The 25,832-nt window shown below is 35.8% G+C and overlaps 1 protein-coding gene across 2 annotated transcripts in view; it reads left to right on the top strand.

Moving 5' to 3' along the window:
- Positions 1-4,560: 4,560 nt before the first annotated feature.
- LOC149560253 (Galactose mutarotase-like superfamily protein) overlaps positions 4,561-25,832 on the top strand; it is a 55,171-nt gene continuing 33,899 nt past the window's right edge. For both annotated transcript variants that reach the window (XM_089824566.1, XM_089824567.1), the window contains exon 1: positions 4,561-4,875. In XM_089824566.1, the coding sequence (XP_089680692.1) occupies positions 4,694-4,875 (182 nt within the window). In that variant the 5' untranslated portion in view covers positions 4,561-4,693. The remainder of the gene's footprint in view (positions 4,876-25,832) is intronic.

Here is a 25,832-nt window from a genome sequence, read left to right on the forward strand (position 1 = left end):
CGTTCTGATTGTCGCTACTTGACTTAATTGTTAGATGCAGAAAACCCTAGTCTGCATTCATCATATTTCCTATTAATCCCTATAGTACTCACTCATATTAGTTGTATTAAACCTATTTGATTTTAATTTAATTTAACCTAAAGTATTCATACTTTATTAAATTAAATTATCTCCTAAGGCTAATGTGCTACGGGATTAAATTTATTTAATTTAATAAATATGCCTATTTTTAATTAAACAAAATTATTTAATTAAATAGAGAAGTGTCTCTAATTAGTTAAATAAAGTTATTTAATTAAATATAAAAGGTATTTATGAGAGCATATCTCATTTTATTAAATTAAACATTCTTCCTAATTCTACTCTTCAGTTCAAAATGGAAACTTTGAGTGAACTACTTCTCAAAATTAGAATCAATCCAGTTAACTTGTTCTCTCACTCATGACAAGTTCAGTTGACTGCTCATCACAATCAGATCAGAAACAGTCCACTTCACCTGCATAAGGAAGTTTCCATCTTAACTGAATCTTTGCTTCAATCTTGACCGTTGATCCAAGTTGATCTCACTCATTGATGGATTCTAGGAATTCTATTTAAGAAGCTCATAATTCCTCATTAGGGGGTGGATTTTGATTTGCTATCGAATTGCTGTCGCATTTTGCACTCACTTAGCTCAATACATTCTCACATATTTTCATCATTTAGCTTAATTTCATTTAGCATTTAAAATGTATGCATCTAGTATAATTTCTTTTACAAGTTCTTAAGCTAGTTGGCATTATACATTTAGAGTAAATTTTCACATTCATCTAGCTTAATTGCATCTCTCAAATCCTTCATTCTTAGAGGGTCTGGTTGCTTACACCTCAAATCTGAGGATATTTAATAAGCAAAATCTCTCTAGATAGAAGGCAATAGGTCGCCTTGTCGGATTATTCTTGGGTGAACAATCTCATGTTCATTCCAGGATGAAGCCGCAAATAAGGACCGTGTTGAAGTGTCTGTGAGGTTCAGAGGCCCACAATTCATAGGTACACCTGCTATCATCAATTTCTATTTTTAACAAATCTCTTTTTAAGTCTTCATAGGTATAGTTATCTCCTCCTAATTTTAAGACTCTCTAGATCAGATTCTCTTTCTGAGCATCACTGCTCCTACCTATATTCTCAAAGATGAAAACTTGGATTAATTCCTCAGTTAGAGAGTCTAAATTGTCTACTTTAGACTTGGTAAGGTTTAATCTTTCCACATCTTCATCCCCTATCAGTTTCCTATGTAGGAATTCTTGAAAATCTTGTGTCTGTGGTCTTTTAGCTCTACTATGTTCCCTCCTCTTATCCTTATGATTACTGCCAAAAGGAAGAGGGAATTCAAATTTAGGTGAGGGCATCTGCCAAACTTTAGAAAACTTTTTAATTGACTTTCTATCTATATTTTTGATTTGTTTCCCATTATCTATATTCTAGTGCTGTGGCGATCCAAAGTCCTCTTCAGTATTCTTGACCTTCCCATTTCCTATGCCTTCCCTTTCAAATAAAAGGAAGTTTTCTTTTTCTTCTATGTTGCTGCTCCCAATGTCTAGTAGCTACTCAGTTTACTATTTCTCTATGTTCTCTGATGATTCTACTTCTGCAATTGGAAAACTTAATTTCTTGATCTTCTTGAATTTTCTTGGATTTTCCTTGTTTTTACTATTGTTAATGATTAATCCTTGTTGCCTTGTGTAAATCATATCTTGGTTGCTAAATGTAATATCCATTTTGACATCTTTGGAACTTTTCTTTTCACTGGAAATCTGCAATTTTGGTGTAGCATTGAATCCTTTACAATCCTTCATGTCTGATTCCTCAAGATTTCCTTTGCTACAGTTTCATGCTGCATGTATCTCTTTTACTTTCCTCTAATTATCTATTGTCTTATCTGCTTGCTTATTCTCTAGATCTTTCTTTTGAATCTCCTTTGGATCTTCTGATATTGGATTTGCCTTTATGATCTTATCCATTCTGTTTGTCCCCATTTCATGAATTAAATCTGAATTATTCACATTGTCCTGCTAAGTTTGTATTGGAACCTTTTTATACAAGGAGTCCCTTTGGTGCTCTTTTTGGTTCCTTATATTCAACATAGGAAAAATGCTTTTGAGGTTCGTAGTAAGTTGTAGTGTTTTAAATATGATTTTCCTATTATTATCTAATCTTATGGTTTTCGAGATTTTGCCTTCGTATTTGTGAAAGTTTAGTCTATAAATAGCTCTGTTAGTTATCACTTTAATCTGATTGGATTCCAGATCGTTAATTTTGCATTTATTCAACAATTTTATATTATTACATTCGTGGAAGGAAGAATCCATACCTATCAAATCACCCATGGATGACCCTAATCTCTTAATAACATTTAGATGAAGAAGTTCTAGAGGGAGGGACTGAAGAATAAACCAAGTAGGAATCATGAAATCTAACATCCCTTCCTTACAATCCAAAATCCATTCAAAAAATTTAACAACATAACCTTTAAAAAAACAATTAGAAACATGAAGAAAGTCTTTTTTAACAGTTTCATCTCTATAGTGAATATATAATAATCTATCTGAGTGGTGAGAGATACTTACTTGGTTTTCGTAGAAATTTTGTAACCAGTTAGTGAGGTTGAGCAGTTTGCACTTTGGACTGTTCCAGAATGCAAATATGCCAATCTTTTGGCATTCTTGCCAACGATCTTCACTTTCTTGGTTACTAATGATAATGGTTTTGTCATCTAAGATAGTGGGATATGAGTCAAGGGAGGATCTAGGAAGTTGTTTAGAGAAGCCGAGTGGATTAACAATTGGGTTCCTATGATGAGGCATAATGTATGAATTGGGTGAGACACATGGAGATGGAAAAATTGGGATCTCATTCCTCTTAGGTTGGGCCTTATCAAGGTGTGGGAGAACCACACAATCCTCTGAAAGAAGCCCTATTTGCTGAGAGAACAACTCATTATTATTGGATCGTGAGTATTTGGTAAGATTATAAAACCTAATTTGGTTGTCCAAGCTAGTCGTGGAAAAAATAATAGGGCGAGAGTTGAGAGTTCCTGATGAAACTATGGACTAGGGGGTATCAACATAATTTGATTGACAATTATTTTAATTAATGCAATTTACCTTCCGGTGGGCATGTCACGGGGTAATCTGATTAGGAATCTTCATGATTCGCTTTCTGCCATTCCTTGCCACTAAAATTTTTCCTATTCTTCTTTTTGAAAAATTCATTGGAGTAGTTGAGGTCTTAGCTGGAATAGCCTTTGGTTTATTTTGGTTCACCTGCTTTGTATACAACTGTTCCTACTCGTTTTGCCCATTAAGAACATCAAACATATTTCTAATGGCTACCAAATATTTGATCTGAGGGTTAGAATTGAGAGAAGCAACAATGAGAGTACTCCTTGGCTTTTTCCAATCTTTGTCTAGGACAGAGAATTGCAATGAGCGATTCAACCTTGGGCAAGTGCCAGATGTTACTTCTTCTTTAAGGTTTCTAAACTTTTTGACCCTCCATGAGTTTTCGTATGAACATTTTCCTTTTTTTGCATTCTGTAGATTATTCACAAAATTACCGACATCTCTGCTCACCATTATTCGCGAGTTCATGAGTTAATGTGAAGATCACAAGTAATTATTATTTTTAATTAAATAGAAAAAGAAAAACAATAGTCAAGAGTGAAGATAACAACTAATAAATATCTAAACAAGAGTTAAAAGTGGAGTGAGATAAAAGTGATCAGTAAATAATTAATGGGAAGGATTTACAATTTTCTAGCCAAAATGACAACTTTTTTGGCCAGTTGACAACTTTTTTGTCAAAAATTCAATTTCTGAGAACAAAGTTCCCACAAATAGCCTATCGGCTAAAAAAAAAACTAAACCGATAGGTGCTCAATAATAAAATTATTATTTTAAAATATAATTTTATGTGAATAAATTAGATTATTAATAATTTTTAATTTAAATAACATAATATTTACTAAAATCTTTTAAATAGATTAATAAATATTATTTATTTAAATTCAATTTATCAAATATGAAAAAAAAACCATTTAAAAAAACTCTATCAAAAAATCTATTATGAAAAATTAATAACATAAATACAAAAAATAAATATAAAAAAATAACAATGTGGCTAACTAATATTTTATTGACTAAATAAATTATAGAAATTAAAAATAGAAACTAATATAAAAAATAAATTAAAATAATTTAAAAACAAAAATCTAAATCAATTTAAAAAATCAAAAGTTAAATAAATAGAACTAATGTCGAAATCACAAGTAAATTTTTTTTTAAATAAATAAAAAATAATAATTAAAAATAGAGATAATAACTAATACATATCAAAACAAGAGTTAAAAGTAAAGTGAGATAAAACTCACATGTAAATAATTAATATAAAAGATTTACAATTTTCACTCGCATTAATATTCCGTAAGATAGAACATAGAGACAAAAGGGCATAATACCTTTTGCTTGCGTATATGCGACTATCCCGACTTTTAAATGGACAGGAAAAAGCTAGGATAGGTAGATCATATGTTCATATTTTATTATATGTTTTTTAGCTACAATTTCCCAAAGAAAACGATATACAGAGTTGGATTCAAAGATCTTTGAAAGCTATTCAGTCCTTCCGAAGGGTTTATACACAACCAGTTATAGATGGCTACAATACCAGCTGCTTCGCTGCTATCGTCATCTACCCAATGCACCAGAGAATGGAATTCTGTGAAAACATCAACATTTGTCCCAAGGTGGGCTAGTAACAACTGCCTGAAACTGGTTGTTTTGAAGCAATCTAGGAAGAAATATCCTTCTTGGGCACGAGCTAGCCAAGTAACAGGGTAAGTTGATTCCTATCAGATTTGAATAAATTTTAGTTTTGATGATAAAAATGCGTAATTTTTGAGTGAAAACGATGTAATCAATTCTTCTTTGATTGACCTCACAAGGTAATGGGATGCATGTTTACGCGGGCCAAATTGGTCTGTTAATCCCATCAAAGTTTATCTAATTATTTGAATGTAGCAGCAATTTCTTCATTGGTCCAATCTCCATTAGAGAGCAGCTAATTGTGTAGTTGTGCCTAGCGTGTTCATATTGTGGGCAAATTAAGGGAAGTGACTGCTGAAAACAAATTCTCAGCTAATATCGAAAAATAACACAACTGCAACTTCACTTAAAATACGGAAAGAAATGCGCAACAGAATCAACACAATATTTTCGGACAAATTGTCCCTGAAAAACCCCTAAGGGAAAACCAGTTCTACAGATGAGAAATTATATTAAACTTCAGCAAATCAAGAGATACAAAATTCCTTGCCTCACACTGGCAGAACTCCGACAACTTCCTAATTTCTCCCGCTGATATTTCTCACTGCTATCTCTGCGATAACACTGCGCCCTTGCTAACACTGCAAGACTGTTTGCTAACACTGCAAACTCCTTCTCCAAAACGCTTCTTCTTCTGTGCCCTTGCTAACACTGCAAGACTGTTTGCTAACACTGCAAACAGCTTCACCAAAGCATCACCGCCTTGCTCTCCAAATGCCCCCTAGACCCCTTTTTATACTACTCTCGTTGGTAAACCAACGACCGAGATTAAATCAAACCAACGGCTGAGATTAAGACAACTCAACAGCCAATAATAGAATTGGTTGCAAGGTGTCCAAAAGGAATCACTAAAATTAGTAAATAATAACCATTTACTAATTTTTGGCAAGTGGACAAACAGCTGTCCAAACCACCCATAAATACAACCGCTATTCATAGATAAAGGACGAACAGCTGTCCAAGCTACCCATAAATAGTGCTGCTATTTCCGGGTCAAAAATAACAGCTGTCCAACTAACAATAATTAACACATTGTGGGCAAATTAAGGGAAGTGTTATCAGTAAGGTTGTGGTGTAATTGTAATGAAATGCACTACTCCAGTGTGACAGTCACTACTTCATACGTCGAGGCAGCTTGTACACGCGTGTACACGCAAGATGCTCCACAGCGATCCACGATTGTGGGCAATGCAGCTTTGTGCAATCCTCTAGGGGGCTCTTCCTCCCTTCGTCCCTTAGATTGCTTGTATTATGTTTGTCATTAGAATTTTATTTCACATTCATTCCATACAGGGGCAACCCTATCTTCACCTTGACATACAACATCGACAGCACATAATTAGGCCAACCTTATGAGCTTGACATCTGTCACGTTTTTACCATCGTGAAGATTGCACCAAATGCTTAGGACATCTGTCAGCCCTCTGTTGGAGGCTTAACTGAACTCTTGTTGATTGAATTCCTGCCCTCAAATACAGGGAAGGAAGTTCATACCAGCAACATAGCTCAATATACAATACAAGACAGGACATTTGGCTTCCTTCCTAGGGATTGTTCTTTGACTCCTTGCCAACTTCTACCAAAGATTTGTTCTAGAGTTTTCACTTGTCACTTGTCCTTAACTTGATTATGCATGCCAGGATGACATTTTTGTGGGCATCTACACAACAATGCACCTTCAACGAACTTAAGCAGTGAATTTGTTTTGTGCTAGTCCTAGCAGTGCCATATATAACCCATGCTTTGAAATAAAGATAATTTCATCTGAATATGCACTTGACTGTAGTGTTGCTCAATCTAATGTGGAAAGCTAAAATGCTAATAGCTCAAGTATAGACTGACTCACACCGAGGTTGGAAATTAGAAGATGGAAAATATCCAAAGAGGAGGGGACAGATAGGATTTGTTATTTCTTCTCATCATGATTAATGGAGACAGAGTGACATACATCAACGAGTTTAAGACATACTAGGACATTTGATACAAATACAGTTATGCTAAAATTCAGATCTTTAACAGTCTTGTTTGTAAAGGAGAAGATAGGGAAACCGGCAAATTACCTTATCAAAAATCATAGTAGAAGAATCAAAATCTGCAAAGAGTTAGAAAGAAGCAAGATATAATTGGTGAGGTTTTTGGTTGTTTCATATCTTTAGGGTGGTTTTAGTTCCAATTTCGGCATCCTGTAGATTGGCTGGTCTTGTTGATGTCAATAAAAACGTTCATTTCATTTCAATCCTGTCCACTCTGTTACCAATCACAGAGACCTTAAGTGTAACGCCTTTAACCTATAGTGTGCATGCGAATATGTATAGCCAACTTTTGACTAGTATAACCCTTAATTTATATAGTTTTACATAAGTAGTTAAGTTGACCTTGGTGGCATCCATGGCATGAATATTTTATATGTATGGGATAGTGGTTTGTTTATTATCATCATAGTGTGAATTCTATTCTTACTGAATTTTTTATGGAGTTTCGCCCTCTTGGAGTGTCTTATTATTTTGAAACATTACCAAGCATTTGTAATATATTTATTATTATGTTGTTTCTTGTGCAAGTTATTTCAAAGCATGATCTTGGCATCCGGAAAGCAAGAAACAAAGCAATTTTTTTCGTTCTAGGAGGTTAGTCTTGGCATGATCTTGGCACCCGGAAAGATGAATGGTTTTTTGTCATTTGTTGAGTTAATCAAGGACATATTGAAGCTTCTGCAATACAGATTTGAGATCATTTGAAACAATGGTGAAGGATTTACTATGAAATTAAGTTTTCCACCTAATTCAAATTGGATAATATCTTAGAGCCATTGTCTAGGCCTAGGTAAATTATAGTAAACCTTCAGCTTATTTGGATTAGTTTTGTGTAAGTCATTGCAAAATTATTTTGGTTGCTTTGTTTAAGAAGCTTCATCAAGAGGAAAAGGGAGGACTGCAATCACTTTGTTGCTTTGTTTAAGAAGCTTCATCAAGAGGAAAAGGGAGGACTCCAATCACTTTGGAGGAAAACTGAAAACTCTTGATAAAGATGATCCTATGTTAAAGGATCATTATACAAGTCTATATAAACTCACCTAAACGAATCCTTTTCTAAACAAGATCATCACATAAATAATTGTATTGCCATCTCTGGGCATCTCATTGCAAGGATGGAGATGTGTAAATTTGATGGCAAGGTGCTAGTGAATTGGCTATGCCAAATAGAGCAATTCGTGGATTATCATCATGTTCCATAGAATCATTAATTGTTTTGGGAAAAAAATGGCAAACCAGAGGAGTGGGATTTTTTTTTACAAAAAAGTATAAAAACTTGAAGAAAAACAATAAAAAATTACTTTCTTGAAAAAAATTAAGGAGCATTTCCACACCATGGATATATTGAGAGAAAATAAAATATAGAGTTAAACTACTAGATTATAGAGGACATATTTTCATTATTTATATAGAGATTGCTGAATTCATTGCACAAAACATACCTCAATAGCATAAAAGATAACTAAATGGAGACAATTGTCAAAATGTCAATTACAATATAGTTTGTGTCTTTTTACAAAGTTAACCTATAAATTAACTACAAAGTTCCAAAAACTCAAATGTAGCCAATGACATGCTAGGGGGCAGGAGGCCCTGCTGATGCTTCTCCTTGGAAAGTCCCTAACCTAAGTCCTTAAAGAAAACTTTTAGAAAAGTTGGCCTCTACCATAATTTCTAAATCTTAAGGTTTATCAATATCAGCATCATCACTTTGAGGCATAACAATCCACTTAGACTCTGGATTTATATTGTCAATGTCAATTGGGGAGTCATCTTCATTACTTCCTGTTTTTTTTCCACGTAGGAATTAGTCTTTGCCTACAAGTGAAAGACACAATGAAAACAACTTCAATTGAGTGCAAGATAATAAAAATCCTACCTTGAGCTTTATTCAGCTTCAAGTGAAGGTTGTGGTGAACAAACACTATGTCATTCATCTTCTATTGTGTTAGACAGTTGCATTTCTTGGAATGTATGTGTTAAAAAACACTCCAATTATGCTCACACATGGATGAATTGCATGGTTGGGTTAAAATGCGTATTGCCATCCACCTGAGAGTTTTGGATTTGTGACCAAAACATTCCCACCATTGAGCTGAAAAATAGGTTGGGGAGATGATATCATGTAAGAATATCTTCAAATCTTTAACAAATTTGTTGATCATGTCAACAAAATAAATGAACTATCAAAAGTTTATAGAGTGTACTGGGTTGGAAGGTTGTTCTGCCTTCCTTGGCAGTCCTAGATGAGAGAAAATCCTTTCCCGTCTTATACACTTGCAGCTCTGACATGGTGGCTTTCAATTTCTATGCGCTTTGAAACATTTTCCCATGCACTTGAACAAGACTTGTGTGATCTCATCATCAATCTTTGTGAAATTCGTTTGTAGAACAATGATGGATTGAGAAAATATCCTGTAGCATGAAGAGGAGTGTGCATATGTCCATTCTATCTCCTATCAATTATGTCCCTAATGGCTGATATCTCGTCTTGTCATTTTCCAACCTACCCTTTATGACCTCCTTGGTCCCATCCACGACCTTATACACATCCCATTGGGGATTTATCCCCATCTACTAGTGTTAAGACTTCTATGAGAGGCTCTGAGAATTGTACCACCTACTCAATTATTTCCCTAAATTTGGTAGAATATATGTAGTTTGGTGCTCTCGTTCCATTTCTTTGACTTGATAAGCCTAATCACATCCACTCACCTGAAACAAACATGCATCTTAAGTTCATTTTTGATAAACTAGAGTCTGTAATGCAAGGAAGTCTATTGTAATCCTTGTCACCCCTAGTCAAACCAGCTCCTTGCCCCTTGTGAATTGACACATCATACTCAAAACCCTCGTGTGATTGTATATAAATTTGGTAATCATGTTAGACTTTTGCAATGCCTTTTACCCATTCAGTTTTTCCAATGTCTTGTAGGGTTAGATCAAGGCAATATGCTGCAAATGGGGTAAAAAAACATAGAGGGTATTTGTATGTAATAAATTGAAAGACATTATGTGGCCCCATATCAATGAGTACTGAGTCATACATCTCGAACAATGCAGTTACAATATTCATTACATGTAATGCATCCATAGATTTCAGAAATATAGTGCCTATATCACAAGAGATGAGGATGTCGATGAGGGATTGGTTCCTTCTATCTGTCCATCCATATGACATGATGGTGCACCCGCTACTAGCCCACTCTAACCGATGCTCGTCAACAATGTGTTGAACATCTTTATTGCATCATCGACCATACCAACTCTCATTAAATGGTAAGGCGGGGCTTTAAACCAGGTCTTGCACGTGCAACACCATCGATCATAGCTTGTCAATATGGAGATCTGCAAGCATGAAATGCCAAGGTAGAGGAGAAATAAATATTTGAAATCCCCTTCATTGCCTATTCATGGACAATTTTCCTCCAATCCATACTCTCCAAAGTGGCTTGTGATCTGTTGCGCAATTGCACGATGACAACGACATAAATTTGTGAGAATCTCTCTCTTGAAAAGTTAATAAAATATCAACTCCAAGGTTCTGAGAGGCTGTTTTTCAACTAATTGGGTAGTTCAATTGAAGATGATTTTTTCTATTTAACAAGGAGGCATTTGCTAGTTTTGTGAAGTCCAATTTGAAATTTTGTGAAACTTAGAAAAAAATTAGTGGGAAACCGTATTTTTTTTATATTTTCTGATTTTTGGTACATGTGGTTTTAATGTGCAACGAGTATGGATTTCTAACTTAATCAAATTTTATGAAAAAAAATTGCAAAGAGATGAGGGAACGAGAGAATAAAATAAATTGCTGAAAATTAAATCTAAACAGACGTAAGCCCTAGTGGCAACGCGTTTGCGAATTAAATCTTCAAAGGGGATGGTAGAAAACCAATGAAATTCGGAGCCGCACAATTGTAATCTCATTGATGCAATCGTCGATGGAACTTTGTAAGATTGTATGATTTTTCACAACTCACCAAATCGTGTTGCCATAAGAGTGCACGCGCATGAGACAAATTGCTATGAATGCACATGCAGAATTCCCCTTCTTTGATTTGTCACTATAAAGGTATTATGTGGCTAATTGCGACAAAATCCAAAAAACTAAGACTGCACAAGCATTCAAAAACAATAAGACTATTAGCTCCTTCGTTATTCATGAATCATAAAGTCACAAAGAGAACGCACATTCCAGCAAGAATCACTACACACAAAATGAGAGCATCAATAGCATACTTTATTGCATAACATGTCAGCCTTAAATACATGTTACATCATTGTATTTGTAGTGAACTCTCTCCATCATGTGGTTTTCGGAGCTAGGGTTTTCCCATGCAATGAGTATGCTAAAACTATTAAAATAAAACTAATTATATACAAATTGACCCCTAATATGGGGCTAAGTAGGCATGCACTCTTATTTTTATTCATTAAATGGTGCATGGGCCTTAAAATGACTCAAGACTATAAATAGAAGAAGACAAGGGAGGAGACATCTTCGAGAAGAAACTCGAGCTTAGGAGCCTTCCAAAATAGGAACTCGACCTTCTCCATGCATATCAATCAGTTGACCGTTGCTGAACTCAAAAAATGCAGAATCAGAGCACGAAAATGCTAAATTTAGGAAATTGCAGCTAGTTGGCGACGTAGTTGGAAGTTGTCAGAAATCATTGCACTTGTAGAGTTGCAAACTTGTGCACGTGTGGAGGTGAAAATTGTGCATACTTCAAAATTGCAAAACTGCGGAGTTGCGTATGTGCGGAGATCCCTTGGTCAATACTAATAGATTTTTATCTAAGTCAAAATCTCAATTTCCAACATCTGGGTTTTGTCGAGGTTTAACCAAAACGATGTCTAGATGAGCTGCCTTGAAGTATTCTATAGCAATGGTGATTTCAAAAGGTTTTGACAAGTCTAATGCTTCATTTATGGATATCATGGATCTCCTTCTACACTTCATCAAAACTCTTCATCTTTTTATCGAGCTCTTTCATTGTCTCCGCTACTCTGAAAAATCTCCTTATGTCATCCTCGGAGGACGCTACTTGAAAAGACGCTTGAAATTGTTGCACGACTGCCTCGGTAGAACATAAGTTGGCTTTCAAACTTGCGCACGTGTGGAGGTGAAAATTGTGCATACTTCAAAATTGCAAAACTGCGGAGTTGCGTATGTGCGGAGATCCCTTGGTCAATACTAATAGATTTTTATCTAAGTCAAAATCTCAATTTCCAACATCTGGGTTTTGTCGAGGTTTAACCAAAACGATGTCTAGATGAGCTGCCTTGAAGTATTCTATAGCAATGGTGATTTCAAAAGGGTTTGACAAGTCTAATGCTTCATTTATGGATATCATGGACCTCCTTCTACACTTCATCAAAACTCTTCATCTTTTTATCGAGCTCTTTCATTGTCTCCGCTACTCTGAAAAATCTCCTTATGTCATCCTCGGAGGACGCTACTTGAAAAGACGCTTGAAATTGTTGCACGACTGCCTCGGTAGAACATAAGTTGGCTTTCAAACTTGCGCACGTGTGGAGGTGAAAATTGTGCATACTTCAAAATTGCAAAACTGCGGAGTTGCGTATGTGCGGAGATCCCTTGGTCAATACTAATAGATTTTTATCTAAGTCAAAATCTCAATTTCCAACATCTGGGTTTTGTCGAGGTTTAACCAAAACGATGTCTAGATGAGCTGCCTTGAAGTATTCTATAGCAATGGTGATTTCAAAAGGGCTTGACAAGTCTAATGCTTCATTTATGGATATCATGGACCTCCTTCTACACTTCATCAAAACTCTTCATCTTTTTATCGAGCTCTTTCATTGTCTCCGCTACTCTGAAAAATCTCCTTATGTCATCCTCGGAGGACGCTACTTGAAAAGACGCTTGAAATTGTTGCATGACTGCCTCGGTAGAACATAAGTTGGCTTTGGAGTCATCATCAAAAATCTCTAGGCTTGCTGCATTGGAAGATTGTTTAGCTTCCAAAATTTTGACCTGGGCATTGCCCTACATATCCTGGATATCCTTGAACATAGACATCATAATCTTGTTCCCTGCCTGTATCATCTCAATACAGTCATCAAGTTTATCCATCTCTTCACCTGTGAAAATGGTTAGTAACATTCTATACTTTTGCCCTTTGATCTTCTTCAATGCCTCTAGATTGTTGGTCTATGTCGAGACTTCATCCACTAAAACAAAATCTTGGTATCCTACGTCGTCTACCCTTCCCGCATTTTCTTGAATACTGCATAGTAAACGCATATTAGCTTTGATTATCTCTATTCCCAACTCTTCAAAACTGTGATGCCATCTATAGCAGGCACCCAAAAATGAATCTCTCTGAGGTGGGGTCGAACTCGTTTCATGAGGGCAGCCTTTAGTGCTATCTTAGGGTTAGTTGGGTCAATGGGACCCGCTACCTCTTTTACAGACTCTTGCAATACTTGATTTTGTTTCCTCAAAACTTGTATCTTCTCCTCACCTTGGTTTAATTGATAGAAAACCTATTGTAGACTCAAGGTGGTCAAAAATTTCTCCGTATCCTCTATGAGCCTTCCTAGTACAATCTCTTGCATGTGGTAATCTGGGGGAGTTATACTTTCTACATCAACATGTGGTGGGGGAAGAGCAATTTGTGCAATCAGATTGTCCCGCTTATCCTATGACAAAAGCTAGTCGTTGTGGATCTTCTTGGCAAGGAACTAATGGTTCAAGAGCTTCAATGAGCACCGACATTCCCTTAGCTGCATCTATGGTATTTGTCCTCTTCCGAGCCTCTATCGCCCATGTCAACCATTTTGGGGTGGTGCTCGATGGGGATACGAACTGACTAGGTGACGAGGTGGTCACATAAGCTAGTCCTTTACCCTTATCCATGCTCATCTCTAGAGTCTTCTCTATTCTCCGCTGTTGTACCACTTGTGTGGTTGATGCTTGCCTTGCTGGAGATGGAGGCTTTGATACTGCTGGTGGAGTCTCTTCAACTGTAGAAGCTTGCTCCTGTTGAGCTTTCTTCCATCCTTGATTTGCACCTACCTCTCCATTTGTAGTATCTTGAGTTTGTTCTTCTATCGTTCAAGGAGGCATGGTCATTGTATCTTGCTCTAGGGGAGGCGGAGGTGGTGGCTATAGCTTCCCTGGAGGTGGGGGAGTTATATCTTCTTGTTCTTGTGGGAATAGAGCAATGGTGTTTGAGTCATCGCCTTTCAACTCCTCGTGTGGTGTGTCCCTTACTTCTCCGTCCTCCAAGTGAGTTCCCATAGGCATGAAGTCAAAATTGGAGAAATCAAACACATCATAATCATCCCTAGTTGTTGTCTTTGCCCAACCTTCCTTTTCCTTGTCAGGAAATTCTTCTATTTGGGTAGGTTGTTCTTCAGCAGTTTGCAGAGTTTGATCTGAATTCTTCTCTCATGCTCTTCGATAGCCTTTGCCGAGCGAGTCCTATTCAAAGGGACGTAGTCCACCCAATCTTCTTCCCCTTCTTCAGGTAATATGGTCTCGGGGATAGAGTGTGACACAATGCTACTCTTCTTCTTCTTCTTCAACCTAGCCCCCTTTTGTCCAATGACGACTAGTGAGGACTGTCACTATTCTCTTCTTTTTGGTAACCGATTGCTCAGAGATGGCCTCCTCTTCCTGTTCTTGGGGCTTGGGCGCTCGCTCTTCTTCTTCGGCCATGACCTTCCTTTTCTTTCCTTTTCCCTTTTCCTCTCGTCTGCAGTGTGTGAAATCTTTGTCATGTCAGTACACTGTCTCTGGATGCATTGGAGAGGCAGACCCCCAAGTAGGAGTAGTAACCTTAACTCCTTTACCCCTTCTTTGGTTGGGCTGGTGCCTTAAGAGATAATTTATTTGGTAGGGCATCTAGTGTGAAGGGTTTTAGAAACCCAGTCCTTAGTTAGTTTGATAACATCCTGAGCACTATGCATAAGGTCATCATTCTCCTTGTGGTTCACCTCGATGTTCAAAATTGGCCAGTCAAAGGTCTTATCTTTATTATACAAGGGGTCTAAGATGTTTGGAGTATCCTTATTTTAAACTTTGTTGGATATCCAGAGCCCCAACACTTTCTCTACTAAACTGAGATCCAACTTGCAATAATCTCTACAGTTGATCGAGTAATCTTTGATGGAGGGGTTTGGCCTAAAGGTTCCACCAACAACATGCTTGAACATACTGATGTTGTCGAAGCATGGATGGGCTACACAAAAATCATCCAACGGGTATTTTAACCACATGACCTCATAGGAACTGATATCCCTCTTCTCCTTGATTTGGTAAGGCCTAATGCAAATAGCCCACACCCATGTTTTCCAATGTTTCTTTCAAGTTCGATCATAAGCCGAGCTGTGTTGCCTAGCTATTTCCTATAGTATCAACTTGTTTGATGGATATCGAGGCAATTTCTTCTGGTGCAAAGCAGTGCTAGCCACCCGGATGTAAGTAAATGTGTTGAACTAGATGAAGTAAGCCCTCACCTAAGTCACCTTTGTTGCAACCTCTACAGATATCCTTTTTGCATATTCTTCTTCCAAAAACTTGACGACGACAAAAATTAAGGCATCATTTACAATCTTGTATTTTGGGCTGCCCTCTCGCAATTCCTTTTGCACCAATTGAGGGTACTATGCATTCTTGTCTCAAGGGTTTCACCTCCATGTCAATCTTGGATATATAGCCCTGGCGGTGAGTAGATATACCACATATGAAGTCATATAGAATTTGGGGTCATTATTGACCAGGTGCAATTGTTTATCTGGGGAGTGACTAAGGATAATGCCCCAATCAACTATATTTTCCCTTGTTCTTATCTTCTCGATAAAGTGAACCATCCACGTCTCAAGATGGCCAATTGAGGGGAGACCCATAACTCCGCTTAGGAGCATGATACAGTATCCAATGTCGGCTATCAAGTACTTTTTCTATATCCTTTGCCTCTACTCGGTGCTCCCTATACCATCTATCAACACTCTCATAGGAAATCCCGTAGTAGTAATTTGAGACAAGCAGGTGGAATACCCTCTCTATGTTGTCTGGCCTAATATTCGAGATGGTTTCCCCAGTGATGCTCTTCACAACCCTCTCGTTTGGGACATAGTTTTTTGCCAAGACCATGATCAACTTTGAGGACTGTATTGAAATGGGATGCGATGCTACATTCACCAAACGGTTTTGAATCATGGCCGAGATCATCTCCAATCTCTCATAGGGTTTATTGCATAAAAACAAGAACTCACTGAAGTCCATATGGCCAAGTTCTGTATCTTTGATCTCAAAATGAAGGTCTATAAACCTTGATTTCTTGTAAACTCCCTTAAACTTAAAAGTCATCAGTTTAGGTGAGATCTTTTCTACTGTTGCTGAAAATGTGAAAGCCATTGTGATTTGCATAAAACAAATGTTGTCAGTATCTCGGTTAAGAGCTTAAGTAAACAAAAGACTAAAGAAGGCCCTAAAAAACTAACTGGTGAAGACAAAAGATTGATTGGAAGCTAAAAAACTAACTGGTGAAGACAAAAGACTGATTGGAAGCTAAAAAACACAAAAAAGGACCACTTGCAGACCTACCGCATATGCGTAGGTGCTCAAGATGCACGATGCACTATAAATGGAGCATAGGGGATATGCGCAAGTGGCGCAAATGCGCATCCTGCGCATGGTGCGTGTGTGTAGGGTCCTAAGACCCTTGCATTTTTCTTGGAACGTAGGGTGCATACTTGTGGATGTTGCGCACGTGCGCTAGAATTGGAAGTACACACTGTAGATGACCGAGGATGCATAGGTCGTGGGGATAAAGATGTGCGATGGTGCACATCTCGGGGCTCGACGAATGTAAATGAGCTATTCAAACCCCCCTATTTATAGGCGTCTAGGGGTACAAACGTCAGCGCACTTGGTGCAAGTTTGCAGGTGTGCACCTCTATTGCACTTGGCAAAACAAACTTAGATTTTGAAATTTGGACCTCGAGACCATGTTCTCGACTACCAAACTTGGACCCTAGTATCCTGACCATCGAGACTTCTCGCAAGAAGCCCTGTTCTGAAGGTCGGGTTACTAGAATCTAAAAAGACCTTAAAAAGGGGGTCCCCATCTCCAGTCTGAAAATGGGGCGTGTTGTAAAACCACAAGAAGATCTTGGCATAGTAAGAGGTGCAAAACAATGATTGATGTTCCCTTGATCCGTATTCGGGCTGTGTGCCATAGTAGGTGCTCTCCCACCGGTCTCAAATTCCATGAACCCTCGCCCCCCATCATCTTCCTCATCAATTGATTCCTCCTAATACCTATAGAATTGGAACCTATTTCAATCTTAGGTCTTTCCTTTCTGGCCTTGGTCAACAGTTCCATAAAGAGCTCTTTTAGCTTGGTGTTGAACATCTATAGGGTATTGAGAACATATCGTAGTTTTATTACCCACTTCTTTTGACAAATACGCTTTGAAGTGGTAAATTCCACACAACATTTAAACACCAATTGCATTTAACCTTTGTTGTACTATTGACAATAGGTGTACTATATGTCCATGAGAAGTCTTTCGTATGGGGCATTGTGATTGAGAATCAAACCTGCGAAAGCATTAATAATATATTAAAAGAGGTATGAATGGATATTGATGAAGTCCTAATTGGCTCTGAAAACTCTTCTACTATATCTAGTAGGCTCAGATAGTAAAATAAAAAACATAGTGATTTTTTTGATGGATAATGGGCCGAAGCCGAGATCAACATGGGGTTTGAGTAGATTCGTACCCAAGATCTCCTAGATGAGAGGCTCACAACTCGAAAGGAAGAAATCCAAGTGAGTAAAAATGTGAAGATAGTTCAGCGTGTTTGTGTTTCATATATGATTAGATAAATATTTAGGCAAGGATGTATATTTTCATAGTAGTGATGCCAAGATATAAGTATTATAAAGAGCCAGATGAATTATAGTTTGTTAGTGGAAAATGTTGAAAGCATGTTAGGAATGATGCATTAGATGAGTTTAATCCCCGTTTTAAGATAGAATTATAATAATAATTAGATAATATAATTATTAAATAAATAATGATAATAAAGTTATATTAAAACTAATACTAAAATAGGAAATAATAATTATTTAATTTATATTATCAATGAAATAATATTTAGTATGATATTTTAAATAATTTAAAAAAAAATTACAATGAATAAATAAAGAAATAAAATTAAATACAAGAGACAATATTATAGAAAGTACGTTAACTTTCTAAATAGAATTTAATAAAAAACAGTGTAACCCGGGTGCGTGCACCTAGGTCAAAAACCTAAAGCACCCGGTGTGGGTGCGTCACGCACCTGAGTATCCCTGCTGGCCGAAAATGCGCTGTAGCACCCCGGCTGCACCGGTCGAGCACCCAGGTGGTTCGTGGGTGCTTGGGTGCTCCCAGGGTGCTTGTGGGGTGCTTTCAGGGTGCTCCTAGGGTGCGGCCGGCTGAATGGCCCAAATAGTTTTAAATTTTTTTTCTTTTCTTTTTAAATTTGTTTTTTATGCATGCTTAGAGAGCACTTGGGATGATTCCATTCTCATTATTGACATTTTTTCATTTCGTTGATTGTACTCACTTTGTACGGCTACGATACATTATTTCATTTCACTATTTCATGCTACTCATTGTCATCATGAGCATCTTTATGATATATCATATATGATATTCATATTTGAATGATGAATTTTGAATCTTGCATCTTGAACTAAGTTAATTTGTTAAATGGTCATTGGTAATGGTGATGAAGTTTCAAGTTTCAAGTTTGAACTTATGGTTTGTGAATCACATTTCAATTTTCTCTATTCAACTATATTTGGTATGTTATATAATATATTGAAGTATCATTTCATAATTAGCATTTTCAGTCATATATATTATATATTATGCAACCACCTCCCCCTTCCTTCCCCGCCCCCCCTTCCATACCCCCGCCGTTCCCCCATCATCCCCAAATTGAGGCCATTTTTTTTCCACACCCAAAACTCATCCTGACGTACCCCCCCACCGCCGCACCCCTGCACTGGGGTAACACTGATAATAAATAATAATGAATACAAATAAGCAAGTAAATAAATAATATAAATTAACTAAATCAAACTAAAGTCAAGAGATATTTAACAAATAGACACGACTCCTTAAAAATTAAGATATAGAAGGGAGGAGAGTTTATTTTAGAGAGGGGGAAAAAGAAGAGGAGAAAATAAGAGTTCAAAAAGGAAAAATGAAAGAGGAAAGTAATATGAAGAAAATAAGGAAGTGACTTTTTGAAAAGGTATCAATAATATTGGAAGGATGTGAACCTTCGAAAGGGTCGTAATTATGAATAGTTTCTACTCTTCAAAAATGTTATAATTATAAAGTATTGAGACTTTTCCAAAGGATTTTAGTTATGAAGTGTTGTGATTTTTCGAAAGGATTATAACTATGCAGTGTTGTGACTTTTCAAAGGATTTGTATTATGAAAGGTTCTGACTTTTGAAAAAGAAGAAACAAAAAAAAATTATTTTATCCTTTAGAAAAGGAAGAATTTTATAAATTAAATATAGAGTTGACATAATCTAGAAGGACTAATTCATTGAAGGGCCGACTAAGGATAGAGCCACATGGACCAAGCAAAGAGGAAGGTAAGAAAGGTATGTTTATGGATTATATTTGTTTAATTATGTTTATAAATTTATTTATATTAATGGATTATACTTGTGGATAATTTATGCATATACATATGTATATGTAAAGGTAGAATTCAAAACGGATAACACACATGACTTAATGGTTAATGGTTTAAGATCAAGAGAATCCTTTTTTAGAGAAGAGAGTGATCTTAATATGGTTAATAGCTTAAGATCAAGATAGTTTCTTTGGAAAGAGAGTGATCTTAATATGGTTATAAGGCCGAAATATTTCTTAGATGTTAACATATGCATATGTGACAAGAGCCCTGGATAGAGAATGTCTCTTCTAGGAAGGACCTTAAAGGGGGCATTTCATAGAAGACAGAGAAGTAATCGGGGATCTAAGGATCCTTGAGGGTTATTGATCCCGATGTGGAGACGTCTTCAAGGTTTGGTCAGGATAGAGGGTAGAGTGAAAGTTGATCTTTTATTGTATAATTTCTATCGTTGGTTTTGTAGGTATTCTTGTCCTAGTTAGTGAGGACATTACATATCATTTCTCTATAATCATATTTTATTAAAAGTGAATGATTGGATGGGAAGGTATTTATATGTACATCAAGGATTATGTTTGATAAGAAGTGTGGTGTTAAGAGTCAAGGCATTAAAAGCTAATTCTACTTAATTGGAACCATAAAAAAATACCATTTAGAATGCTAAATTGTCATACAGTTTTTATAGGCAGCTGATTACTTAAAATTGTTTTCCTCCACAAGCATGTTGTTGATTCTAGATCTAAATAATGCAAAATTGTTTTTGTTACATAAACAACCATGCTGTCTAAAATTGTTGAGATTATGAGGATCTGCTGCAAATGTACTAAGCCTGCCATGTATTTGGTATGCGTTTTCCAATTTGCAGCAATCTTATATATATATATATGTACACGAAAGTAACAATAATTGGAATCAGCAGGGCCGAGTCAAATTGTGAATTGGCCATGAATCATAAAATTAAAAAAATTCCTTGAAATTTAGTAACTGATTTCATAAACCCTTAATCGCTGATTTGATTCACCGATTCACAAAAAGTCGTTTGGCTTGAATCGAATAAAATTAAAAAAATTCCTTGAAATATATATATATATATATATACACACGAAAGTAACAATAATTGGAATCAGCAGGGCCTAGTCAAATTGTGAATTGGCCACGAATCATAAAATTAAAAAAATTCCTTGAAATTTAGTAACTGATTTCATAAACCCTTAATCGCTGATTTGATTCACCGATTCACAAAAAGTCGTTTGGCTTGAATTGAATTGCCAAATCGCGTGAATCACCAGGATTCTCGAAACTATGATACACACACACACACATCTCATATATATATATTTGCTATAGTTTATCCGAGAGAAGCTAGAAGACGTCAATACTCTCTCTTAGCTAGAGAGGATAAACACATGACATATATTACACTATTAGTAATGTTAGGAATGATAAATTTTAAGGATATCTTTGATTAGAAGATATCCGCCATTTTGATATCACATTTGATATCAAGAGTATTGGTCTTCCAAAATATCAACACATGATACTCACCAAATACTCTAATTAACATTTTGATATCATGAGTATTGGTCTCTTAGAATATCAACATTTGATATTCACCAAGTACTCAAATAACTAATAAGGTTTGATATCACATCTGATATCATGAGTATTGGTCTCTCAGAATATGGATACTATTCACCAATTACTCAAAAGTTTTGATATCACATCTGCTATCATGAGTATTGGTCTCCCAGAGTACATGATATTCACAAATTACCCAAAAATGATTAATATCATATTTGATATCACGAGTATTGATCTCTTAGAATATCATTGATATTCACCAAATACTCTTTGAGTAATGGTCTTCCAGAATGTTGAGATACAAGATATTCACTATGTACTGTGAGTAATGGCCTTCCAGAACATCAAGTTGCATGAGGTTCACCAATTATTTTGTGTAATGGTCCTCTAGAACATCAATTTGCATAACATTCACCATTTACAAAAAAAAATGTTTATAAGGTATGTCCACACGCATTCTCATAATGCTTACCATATAAACGTACATTATGCAAAGTATAATTTATCATAATCTGCATAGACATCCTAAGATATCCATCATAATAGAAAATTAAGTTATTGCAAGATCATCACCTTTCAATAACTCCTACAAATGCAAGTGATAATCATTTGGAAATTGTCACTTCTTCATGATGTACATGGGATAGGACTATCAAAATCAAGAAATCACACACATGGACTTTTAGACTCCCTTTGAATATCAATATTCGGAGCTCTTCATCCAAAGTTGCCTTTGATTAAGTGTCAGACTCCCTTTGAATCTAATAGCAATCTCCCTCTTTTTGCAAGACCATCCTTGGAGAGAGAAGAAAAGGTCAAGGCAAATATCTCTGATAATACATATATAAATACAAATATTGAGGAGATAAATGTAATACTCAATAGTAATAAATATTTATCTCATATGCGTCAAATCATAAACTTCCTCCATATGCATCAAATTGAAAAAATATGCCTAATATTGTTCTAAAATATGCAAGCTATCTCAAGTTTTAGATAGTTCATTCTACTATTCAATATTTATAATATCAAATTTTTGAATAGCATTCCTCGAAAATTATTCTTCTCACGAAAATCCATATATATATATATATATATATATATATGCACTTATTAACATATCCACCATATATCTTTGAATTATAATGTCCTATGGAATGAGTATTAGCACTAAAGTATACCTCAATACCCACCTTAAACGATCGGTCCTTGATGCCTCTAATACCTTTGCTTTATACTTCTCAATGTGCTATAGTGAGTATCTGTCATGGCTATTATGCTCAACTATGCCTAGTGACGGTGTATAAAATTCCTTGCACACTTCTCACAATAGTGCTTCATACTTCAGCCTTTCTCATGACCTTAAAGGCCCTGCGAATTTTCCGATCAGTCTTCTACGTTGACCTTACCTGCGAGTTCCTATGGCCCACTTCACCTGATGACTTGCCCAATGGTTAACGTTTGCAAATGATGTTATCCCTTAGGTGTCGTCTAGTTATGTTCGCTGATGGTAATATGTTTGCACCTTCCTGATTGGTCTTTGCCATGTGATCTCTCAATTCGTGTTCACTTAAAATGCTGATTGGACTTCGCTGTCTTACCATATAATCCATTATCATCCTAAGCGAATGTGCCGATGACATTGACCACCCTTCTTCCATGTAACCTGATGTGCTTGATTTTTATGATAATATACTCGTTTATTACAGAGATTTTGATTGATTAACACATGGGTACCCCTCGACATCTCATTGCAAGTTGTGAGTATATTTAATACATAGCCCTTCTATCTGGATCACAAGCTTAATCATTTCCTATTGATCTTCCTTGACACAAGTGTTTTACGTGCTGACTATTATTGATCTGTAGAATATCTGTAGGAATGAATATTTGTCCCCGATCTCGATTTATCCTTACCACTGATTTTGTCATCTTTTATCGTGCTTGTTGTTATCTTACTTCTCGTTATATCCATTGTTGCCTTTAAATGTTATTACAGTTACAAGCACCAACTGTGCTATAAATTCGACCCAGTCAACCTATTTTAATCTTTCGTTATTTTGTAAGTCTGCCCTTTGTGTAGATCCATCATACATACCCGCAGGCATATACATATAGGACGGTTTTATCCTTTTATCACTTCTTATTTTGATTCGATGTCAGATCTTTCTCCATGTCATTGCATTCAATATTCTAATAGAATCGTTGTATTAAATTGGGCTTTGATAAATTCTTGCGAAATATTATTTTCTCCAGTGTTATAGTATGAATTTGAAGTTCATGCAGATAATGAAAGGATTATTTGCCTTTCAAACAATATTGTGGAGACAAATAGCTTTGGTTCAAAAAATTGCACTGATCACATGAGACCATACTCATGTATATATACATGTCGATATGTAGAATACCGATATATATATGTACATGAATATAGTCTGAATATTCTTAGTGGAGATCGCAACATTTAGAACTGCCGATGCATATTATTATTGAAGTAATATCTCAGATTTGAATTCAGTAAACAATCATATTTATATTGATTGTTATCGATTGCAAAAGACTTAGTTAAAGTCTTAATGGCATTAGTTCTTGTTATGACTAATCATCGGGTGTGACCATTCCACCAAACAAGTACATCAATGAATGGACATATCTCCATTTGAAGACATGCCCATTCACCCGTGTACCCATCCAAAATCATATATATAGTATATGCTGCCCGATATTGCAACATAGAAATTGATTAATGTGTGCAGATCGAAGGCAATACAGACGCTGATCTTGAATAAATATTTTATCATCATTTGCATTGAGTTTTATATATACTGTGCAACACTTGGTATACTTAATTGGCATTGACTATACCTGCAGGAAATATACATAATTCAGCAACGGAAAGGAAATCTGTAAGTAAACTTTACATGGTATCAGAGCTTGGCTAAGGAAAGATCACACTAAGTTTATTGAATTAGATTTTTATTTTAAGAAAAACAATCCTCTCTCCCTACAAAATGACAAACACACTGAGATTCGAACATCACCTTGGAAGTGCTGATAACTTCGAATCCTGGAAGTAATGATGTTAAAAGAAAACAAATTGGAATCATTTATAAAAGAGGACAAAGAGGAACCTAAAGATGATCCTGAAAAATCAGAATGGATTGAGAAAAGTGAAAAGGCAATGAAGATAATTGTAGATATTGTTCGAGACCACATAGTACCTATTGTGGCAAAACATACCATAGCTTATCGTATGTTTCGAGCTCATGAAAATACATTTATAATCAACAATTTTGGCAGAAAACTTGCTCTTAAAAGGCAGATGAATAGTATAAGCATGAATAAAGGAGAAACTATAAATGCTTTCTTTATGAGAATCATGGACTTAAGAGATCAATTATTTGCACTTCGTTATGAGATTGAAAATCAAGAGTTATCCTTAATAGCATTAGGAGGATTTCCAAAATCATGGGAATCCTTTGTACAAGGCCTAAGTGCTATGTCTAAAATCCCTAAAATGGATCGTTTGAGATCAGATTGTCTTCAAGAAGAATCGAGATTAATGATTAAGGGAAAACACAAAACCCTAGATGAAGATGTTCAAGTTCTTAATACAAATGCTCATAAGAAAGGAAAGAAGAAAAACAACAAAAGGAAAAGAAATTTTCATGGAAAAGGACAATCCAAACAGAAGAAAGATTTGTCCAAAATCCAATGCTTCAGATTTGATCTATATGGACATTATGCAATAAATTGTCTCGGTAGATCTAAACCTCAAGCATCTTTTGCAAAATCTGAGAAGTCAAATTAAGGGAATGAATATGAGAAATATGCTTTCTATTTTGCATTGTCCAGCTAAATATCAACTAAAAGGAATCCATGGATAGTTGATAGTAGGTCTTCTAGACACATCACTGGAAATCAGTATAACCTCGAAAGCATGAAAATAGAAACAAATGAAGAAGTTACAATTGGTGATAACTCTGCACACTTGGTGAAAGGAATTGGAACCTGCATCATAAAATTGAAATCTAGAAATTCTATTCAACTTTTTGGAGTTCTCTATGTACCAGGTATTAAGAGGAATTTAATATCTATATCCACTCTTGAAGATGATGGTTATAAAATTGCTTTCATGGAAGGGAAAGTCCTAGCATGGCCTAAAAATTCAACCATTAAAAGGGCTCAACAATAGGAGTACGACAAGGACTGTTATATGTGTTATGTGCTAAGACAAACCTTGAACTTGTACATGAGACCTCTGATTCAAATGAAATATGGCACAGAGGACTAGGTCATATCAATTTTCGTGCCCTAACATTGATGGAGAAGATAGTAACTAGAATGCCCAAGTTAAAACATATTCACAATGAATCATGTAAAGGTTGTGCTTTAGGGAAAAACACTAAAAGACCATTTCTCCATAGTTTGAGCAAAACTAAAGAAGTGTTGGAACTAGTACATTATGATCTATGTGGGCCCATGTCTATACCATCTATAGGAGGATTCTTGTACTATTTGATATTTGTTGATGATTTTTCAAGGAAGACATGGATATACTTCCTTAAATGCAAAGAATTTGAAGAGATTCTCTCTAAATTTAAAGAATTCAAAACTATCACTGAGAACTCCGTAAGAACATTAAAATTCTAAGAACAGATAATGG

The sequence above is a fragment of the Cupressus sempervirens genome, chromosome 4 (genome assembly GCF_028749045.1).
Source record: "Cupressus sempervirens isolate cs-2001-9-10 chromosome 4, ASM2874904v1, whole genome shotgun sequence".
In the NCBI taxonomy this organism is placed as follows: Eukaryota; Viridiplantae; Streptophyta; class Pinopsida; order Cupressales; family Cupressaceae; genus Cupressus; species Cupressus sempervirens.